This window comes from Eretmochelys imbricata, chromosome 8 (genome assembly GCF_965152235.1).
Source record: "Eretmochelys imbricata isolate rEreImb1 chromosome 8, rEreImb1.hap1, whole genome shotgun sequence".
NCBI lineage: Eukaryota > Metazoa > Chordata > Testudines > Cheloniidae > Eretmochelys > Eretmochelys imbricata.
The window spans coordinates 63,850,602-63,859,719 of NC_135579.1; the positions used below are offsets into that span (position 1 = coordinate 63,850,602).

Consider the following 9,118-nt stretch of genomic DNA (forward strand, 5'->3'; position numbering starts at 1 on the left):
AAAAAGTAACTGTTCTTTTTTGTGCTTTGTGGAAGTCCTATGCACATTCACAGCACTATTTTATTCACAACTCCACACTCAAGGTTGTGATGAAAATATTTCCATTTCAAGCATTGTTTGGACCCACTCCTCTTTTTACTTTTCATGGGAAGTAGCTTTTTCAAGGAGAAATTTTATAACTAATATAAGGTGGGTTCTCTGTCCTCTTCCCACTCTCCAAGAGTGGGATAAACATTTTCAAACACCTAGATCTAAAAAGTGAGCCCTTTGTTAAAAGTAAAAATAAATAAATATATAAATAAATTAAATCAGATCAAAAACACACAAAACCCCTTCACAATATTCCTGCCACTTCTAACTTGAAAATAAAACAAGCTACAAACTGAAAAATTCATACATAGGCAGATATTTATACATCCTCATGCCTACTTGTTAGAATTTCAGTTTTCATACTAATATGTCATTGATTGTGTTCACACCAACCAGACGACCCTGGGCTTCAGAGCCCAAGCTCCAGACTCAGCTGTAATCTCTATACAGGTATCTTTACTGTGGCAGTGCAACCTCTGCAAGCCCAAATCTCTTGCTACAAACTTGGAGATTCTCTGCCAGGGACTGTGTAGACGTACCTTTTGAGGGGACATGAAAACAGCTGGTCAGACAATAGGACATTCACAGGTGCTCCATGAAAAATTATGCATAATAGATGGATAAGACTCATAGATTAGTTTTCTTCAACTGGCATTCAACATTTTCCACTTAAAATAGAAAGAATCTGGCTTTGTGCACTAATCTAGCTAATGCCCAGGCTTTCTCAAAGACTTTGTGGACTCTTAGGATTCTCTGCCTCTCCAGCTCTGCTCCCCAACCTCTCATTACCCCAATTAGTTACCCCTCCCATCAGAACCAGTCTCCAGCTACCCAGACTATATACATCATCTGTGTGTGTTTCAAAAGGTTGATTGAGAATATTTGACCTGGTAGAGTAAGGGTGTGCCCGGAGTTGGGGAACAAGATTTCTTTTGTTTCAGATTGTAATAGCATATTAAACACTTCAAAATGTCCCTAATGACCTTTCCCAACCCTTCTGGGGGTGGGGGTGGGGAGTGGTCATGACCCTCTGGTTGATAAATCCTGGCCTAGTAATTAGGGCACAGAGGCTGGACTGGAGAGTGAGGAGTAAGGGGGATGCAGCCCAAGCCTCTGCTTTCCTGGGGGGCTGCTGATCCTTGAAATATACATTATAAAAGGGAGATTTTGATCATACTTGTGCTAATACTAAAAAGAAAAGAACAAAAAAAACTAATTTATGCACCCTGCTGCTATTGATTTTGTCCCAATTTCTTAAGCTTTCACAGTTAAAGTTTAATTAATGTTTTTAGACTTTGAATTGTTGGTAATGAGGGTGCGAATTAGCTGTGTTCATTGCCATTGCTGGGTGCTAATGACAGAACTGCAGTATTGTTTTAACCTTGCATAAACAAGATGTCCAGTTGACCATTTCAAAGCAGAGCAGCAAAAAGGAAAGCTAAGTTAGAAAGAGAATATTGTAAGCAAGTTACCCAAACTTGCTAACTATTTTCTGTTAGTACTGCTTCAGAATTATCTCCCATGATGGTGGATCATCTCTCTTAGAAAATGATAATCAAAGCAAAGATATGAGTATGAACTTGTTCCCTCAGGAGACTTCAGAAGAAAAGGCAAGCATTCCTGAAATCAAGGATAAAACTAATGATGAAAGAGATGACCCACCTTTTTCTAACACCTGTCCATACAGAAGGTAGAATGAATAGTAGTGATAAAGAGGATGATGTTGCTGGTAGCGTTGAACAAAATCTGGCTAAATTTGATAATGGAAGAGTTTTGTACTACATGTATTGAGAAAGGACTGTTCTATTTTCAGAATCGGAATGACAAAGTTATAGTTTCTGAGCGTCAATACAAATGTCAGAAATGGTATCTTTCACCTCTTCTTTTTAAATGAAAACTACCAAATGGAGAGCATCATCAGAGGCATTGGTTGAAGCATTCTAAATCCACAGAAGCAGTATTCTGTTTTATGTGAAAACTCTTCATTTCCTAATAATCTTAGCACCTTCATAACCCCAGGCTTTTCCAACTGAAAAAAGCAGAGGAGAAGACTTGCTCTCATGAAAACAGTGTGGAACATTGCGACGCCATAGCTGCATGGCTAGCATGTTCACAAGGCAAGAATCACATTGACAGGGAGAGGGTACAGCTGCGTCTAACACAAACTGCTTACTGGGAAGACATTTTAAGGCATATCATGACAGTTATTAAGCTTCTTGCTGAACATGGTTTAGCAGTTAGAGGAACGGAGGAAGTTATTGGCTTTCCTCAGAATGGAAATTATCTAGATATTCTTGAAGCCATCATCAAATTTGACCAGTTTGTAAGACAGTATATTTAAACACTGTGGAAACAAAGAGAAAGGTCACCCATCCTACTTGTTGAAAACAAACTGTGATGAGTTCATTGAGCTATTGGGACATGAGGTTTTGGAATTCATTGTAACTGAAGTCAAACAGGCAAAATACTACTCTTTGATAGTAGATTCAACTCCTGATATTGCCCATGAAAATCAGTTCTCTGTCATTTTATGCTACTACTTACGTGGCGCCATAAGAGAGGATTTAATTGGGTTTATACCAACTGAAAGCCAGATGGGCAAGTTGCTCTTTGAGATCATGAACAGTTTATTGGATGCAAATGACAATGCTATTGAAAACTCCAGAGATCAGTCATACAATAACACAAGTAACATGTCTGAAAAGTATGAAGATTTTCAAGCTTATATCAAAAAAGAGTAAACCCACTAGCTGTGTACGTGCCATGCACAGTTTTTCTCTGAACTTAGCTGGAACTTGCAGTATTGATTGTTGCATGGAAGCCATAAACATTTCAGTTTTGTTCAGAAAGTATCTTTTTTGTGTCATTGTCCAGGCGATGGAAGCTTCTATGAAACAATCTTATCAAAAGGAAACAAAGACCTCTCCCCTTGTCCTAAAAACCCTCTCAGGTATGAGATGGTCCTGTCATGCTGTAAAACAATTGTAGTGAAATATGAAGGCATTCAAAGTTGTTTGAAAGAAATGATGGACAATGCTGAGGAAAATGGTGAAACTCAGAGGAGAGCACAATTGTACAAGAAAGCGTGCAGCATGGAGACTGCTTTTATTAGTATTTTATGGAATGTTATACAAGAAAGGTTTGACAAAACTAGTGTACACCTTCAAAAGCCAGGTCTGAATCTTCTTGTTCCTGTCAATTTTCTGACTTTCTTTGCAAACATTTGTCACAAGCTTACAAGTCTCACTTTGATGATTTTGAGGAGCAAGCAAAACAATTAGGAGGTTATGCTGATAAGTCCAACCACAAAGTACACAAACATACTCTAAAGCAAAAATTTCCTGATGGCAGAAGTGACACTGCTTTGAGGGAAAGGGAAATTCAAGGTTGACTGCTTTTGTGTTATCCTCCATAAGCTACGTTCAGAACTAAAAAGAAGAAGTTAATGGTATACTAATTATCCACAAGGTTTGGTTTGCTTACATTTCTTGATCAAATAAAGTGACGCGAACTACAGGGGAGATGAAAACATGCACTCACACATTTCTCAGTGCTTACCTGAATGATCTAGAACCTGAGCTTTTCACCAAATGACAAATATCTGAGCAATGTTTTCATGAATATTTACATTGCATTGAGACTGTATTTGACTATACCTATTTTCAGCTGTGAAGCAGAGTGATCATTATCTAAGCTTGCCTTTAAAAATGTTGTCTTCAGTCAACTATGGCAGAAACAGAAGTTTAATGCTCTGGCTACTATGTCAATTGAATGAGATTTATTTCAAACACTGTCATTTCAAGATGCAATAACTGAATTTGCAGCACTTAAAATTTGCAAGATGACTGTCTAAATACACAGCATTTCATTTGACTCTTAATTTTCCATATTTTTATGTTTATCCAGGTAGTTTATTCTGTTCATTGTCTTTGATTTTCTTTTCATGATTATTCAGTAATATACATGATTTGTTGGTTATCAAAAGCAGGGTACTTTTTTTGCTTTTATTAATAGTGTGTTCATGAAAAGGGGGCCTCCACTTATTAATCTGGCCAATAGGAGAGTTGGGTTTTATTCCTGGCTCTGACACTAACTTGTGTGAATGTTGGCAAGTCATAACACCTTTCTGTGTCTTTCTCTTCCACCTTTTTCCTGTTTTGTTTATTTAGATTGCAAGCTGTTTGAGGGAGGGACTGTTTCTTATTGTGTCGGTACAAAGTGATGGGGATCCAATCTTGGTTATGCCTCAGCTCACTACTGGAATACAACCAAACATCATTATTGTTATTATTATTAATTTCCAGGAAAAGTAAAAATGATTTCTGTAGAATTTTTGTGTGTGTATATGAAGTACTACACACAATTGTTCATTATGATAGTAATGGTTGATGGTTTTATTTGAAGAACATAATTTTATGACCTTATGTAAGACTGAGAATTAGGCTATGTTTATACACAAGCTATATAACTAATATTTGCCTAGTTAGGGGTATACAGATTATTATTTGTATGATATTGATGTACCATACAATTTTCACAAGAGCCTACATCCCATTGTCACAACTGACTTGTTAAAGTTTCTTTCATTTGTAGTTTTGTATGATTTTGAAAATGACCAGAATTTGGCTAGTCTTTGTACAAATAAGAGGGAAGGTTGTATAGACAGTTATTAGATTAAGTTATTTGATGGATGGCCTGAGACTGCAAAGTGGAATGATATAGAGGAGTCTTCAGCTGGCTAGTTAGCTTTAAATCTGCTTTATATGGCTAGAGGGTTGCAAAGCAGACTTAGCATGTGTCAGGATCACTAGCTGTAGGCCTCCATATTCAGAGCATCTGGCAGTGGCACTCCACCCTCTTTGCACCCAAAGAGCAGCCCTGAAAAAGGGATAACATATGCAGCCTAAAAAGTAATCTCCAGGGCAAGCTTCAAAAGTCTTCTAAGAAACAATATATTCCCATACAGCATGAGAAGTGTGCATATACGCATGTGCACACAGGGGCAATGGCACAAAAGAGAAAAGAATCCCTATAGTTCTGTCACTCTTACAGGCAGTTTTCTTACAACTGAATATCCCAAAGACAAAAGAACCAACTAAGCCCTTCCTCGTGAAGAAAATTTCACAACACAACCTACCCCTCCTCATAGGTCTCTCTCCACACAGGTTATTATTGATCTTTGCTCACCCTTTCTAAATCCACAAGATCCCAGTACCTTCCGCAAACACTCTCGCTCTCAGAGGGATACCAATTCCTACCCTATTCCCTTGTAAGAGAAACAGAAATGCTGGTTGAGGGATCAGCAATAAGGAGAAAGCAAAAAAGGAGGGAAAAAAAGAACAAAATACAAACAACCCCTCTGCAAATCCTACAACTGGTTTATTGAAGGCCTGTTCCAAGTACTGGCTCCTTCTAATGCTTTTGAATCTTTTAAAGAGACACTCATGTCCTTGGGTGACAGTCTTTGCTGGGGGAGTCAAGGGGCCACAATGGAGCAGCATTGCAGTAACACCCACCCTCCCTCGCAGTCCTGGTTCTGTCCATTGCTGGATATAATTATTAGTTATAGTACAATAGAATTTTTAAGAAAATACAAACATATGTTTACTTACTAAGGCATTTTGGCGCAGGAGACCAGCCCGCTTTAGTACATCTGATCAGAGGCCACCTCTCCTCTCTTTCAGATACGTAACCATCAAGACATCTGTAGTAAATTGACACGCCCAACTGTGCTGGAAAGGCTCGTTCTTTGTAATGTTCATAATAGTCAGTTAATGCTCCATTTTCTATATGTGGGTAGTCACAGTGTCTCACTTTAAAAAAAGTTTAAAATGTATAATATTAGAAGGTGCACGTGGACACTAATTCAAAGAGGTGGAAGGAGAGAAGAACTCTTCCAGGTTACAGCCGCAGTTTACCCAAATTGTTCCACTGGAGCAGGAGATAGAGCTTTCACCTGGTAGGCAGGGTTTCCAGCCCCCAGAACCCACATGTTGTGTGGGATCTCCGCATGATACAAGGCTATCCACCAGTTGGCAAGAGACTGTCATGGAGGTGACTGAATTTCCTCCACACAAGACAGGACATGATCCACATACTAAAGGTTCTCTTTATGTGCAGATCCAGATCTTTGGATTAACTCCATGTTTTCCAAGACATCTGTAGTCACATTATCAGAGAATTAATTTATAACACCATTGCTGGGATCCAAATCCACTTACACCTCTTCCTGTTTTAAATAGCTGTCATTTGTTTGTAATTATCAAAGCCAAATTCTGAAGTCCTTGATAAGTTTTTACTCAGTCCCTACTCAACAAAACTCTTATTACAGCCAATGGGATTTTATCTGAAGAAAGATTGAGTAAACATTTGAGAAAGAACTTCTTGATTTTGCACAGGGAAAAGAACTGCCTGGAAGAATCTGTTGTACGCATTGTTGGTGTTGCCATGTCACTCCCAGGATATTAGAAAGTGAAAGTGGGTGTGGTAATATATTTTATTGGATCAGTTTCTGTTTGTGAGAGAGACAAGCTTTCAAGCTTACACAGAGCTCTTCTTCAGGTAGAGACTGACAGTTCAGAATAAATGAAGAAACAAAAATGGAGGGTACAAATCTAGGGCTGTGGTATATGTAAGTGACTCAGAATCCAATTATGATAATAGGTTTTTATTTTCTTTTATACCATTCATACACTCATGGCATCATGCTTGGATGCTATTATTTGGATGGATAAAACACAGCTACAAATCTTCCCTGTAGAAGGGTTGACTCTAGCACATTTTGTCAAATAAATCATGATGTATATGTTAGTTGTATAGTTATTTACAGCTCCATTCACTTATACCATATCATCTTATTTTCACAGGTGCTTCATCCAAGTCCATCAAAGTAAATAAGGAAAGTAAATAAATAAGTGTTATTTACTCCTTCTCATAACACAAGAACTAAGGGTTACCAAATGAAATTAAAAGGCAGCAGGTTTAAAACGAACAAAAAAGTATTTCTTCACACAACACACAATCAACCTGTGGAACTCTTTGCCAGAGGATGTAGTGAAAGCCAAGATTATAACAGGGTTCAAAAAGGAACTATATAAGTTCATGGAAGATAGGTCCATCAATGGCTTTTAGCTAGGATGGGCAGGGATGGTGTCCCTAGCCTCTGTTTGCCAGAAGCTGGGAATGGGTGACAGGGTATGGCTCATTTGACGATTACCTGTTCTGTTCATTCCCTCTGGGGCACCTGGCATTGGCCACTGTCGGTAGACAGGATACTGGCCTGGATGGACCTTTGGTGTAGTGCTTGGGGGGATATTTTTGGGGAAAGATGTCTCCAAGTGGGCTCTTTCCCTGTTCTTTGTTTAACACGCTTGGTGGTGGCAGCATAGGGAGAAGAATCTGTTGTATACATTGTTGGTGTAGCCATGTCGGTCCCAGGATATTAGAGAGACAAAGTGGGTGTGGTAATATCTTTTATTGGGCCAGTTTCTGTTTTTGAGAGAGACAAGCTTTCAAGCTTACACAGAGCTCTTCTTCAGGAAGAGACTGTGACAATTCAGAATAAATGAGGAAACAAAAATGGATGGGTAGCGGGGTGGACACCAGCTCGAGCCCAGAGGGGTTAAAACAGCCCTGAGAGAAGAAAGGCAGCAGGGCTCATTGGGGAAGCAGCCTCAGCTGGGGGGGCTACACCCCAATCAGGGCCCAGCTGGCTCTGTAAAGGCTGTGAGCCAGAGGCCCAGGAGACTCTCTCTAGCTTCTCAGAGGGACGGACCTGGCTGCAGGGATCTAAGCAGAGTACTTAGACTGGAGCAGGGCTGGGGAAGGGCTGAGGAGCTGGGGCACTCCAGGCAGGAAAGCCCCAGGCTGCGGCCTAGCATTAGGCCCAACAGTTACTGGGGTTGCAGGGGACAGCCCAAGGTTAGACAGATGCAGCAGGTCCAAACCCAACCTTGCCTGTGATGAGTGGCTCATACTGCAGTCTGCCCAGGGCGGGGACTAGCTGGTGACTGGCAGAAGCCTATGACTGAGGCAAGGTAGGGATAGTGGATGAGGGGTTCCCCTTGGAGGGGGGAGATCCAAAACTGTGGGGTACAGCCAGGAGGCAACACCCAGTGAAAGAGGTACCGGGGTCCTGGGAGGGACACGGGAGCCAGCAGCAAGGTGAGATACCAGCCTGAAAAGGGCGCTCTGGAGGCTGGAACGCTAATTCCCAAGGACAACCAACAGGCAGCACCGCCGGTGGGTTCTTGCCCGGTTACAGGATGGTACAGATCTAGGGCTGTGGTATATGTAAGTGACTCAGAATCCAGTTATCATAATAGGTTTTCATTTCTTTTATACCATTCATACAGTAATGGTATCGTGCTTGGCATGCTATCATTTGGATGGATAAAATACACAGCTACAAATCTTCCCTGCAGAAGGGTTGAGTCTAGCACATTTTGTCAAATAAATCATGGTGTATATGTTGGTTGTATAGTTATTTACAGCGCCATTAACTTATACTGTATCATCTTATTTTCACAGGTGCTTTATCTAAGTACATCAAAGTAAATAAGGAGTAAATAAAAAACGGTTACTTACTTTCTTGTAACTGTTGTTCTTCAAGATGTGTTGTTCACATCCATTCCACATTAGGTGTGTGCGCACTGCGTTCACAAGTGTCGGAAACTTTTTCCGGGGCCCCCCGAGTGGCACCACTGTGCCGTGCAATTATACCCCTGCTGGCCCGACTCACTCCAGTTCCTTCTTGCCGGCGACTCCGACAGAGGGGTAGGAGGGTGGGTGGTGGAAGGGACATGAACAACACATCTCAAAGAACAACCATTATGAGAAAGTAAGTAACCATTTTTTCTTCAATTGCTTGTTCACATCCATTCCACAAGCAATTGAATTACAAGCTTTCCTCTGGAGGAGGGTAGGAGTTACGGAACAACTGCTCAAAGGACAGCTCTGCCAACTGCCACGTCCTCTCTGGCCTGCTGGTTGACCACATAGTGGGTCGTGAAGGTGTGCACCGAGGACC

At 40.6% G+C, this 9,118-nt stretch overlaps 1 protein-coding gene across 1 annotated transcript in view; it reads right to left on the reverse strand.

Annotated features, from left to right (window-relative positions):
• Positions 1-7,319, reverse strand: part of LOC144269567 (complement factor H-related protein 1-like) — a 118,139-nt gene extending 110,820 nt beyond the window's left edge. Inside the window, exons 1-2 of the mRNA XM_077825350.1 lie at positions 7,307-7,319; positions 5,703-5,903 (exon numbers count right to left, since the gene is read on the reverse strand). Of these exons, the coding sequence (XP_077681476.1) occupies positions 5,703-5,903; positions 7,307-7,319 (214 nt within the window). The remainder of the gene's footprint in view (positions 1-5,702; positions 5,904-7,306) is intronic.
• Positions 7,320-9,118: the final 1,799 nt, after the last annotated feature.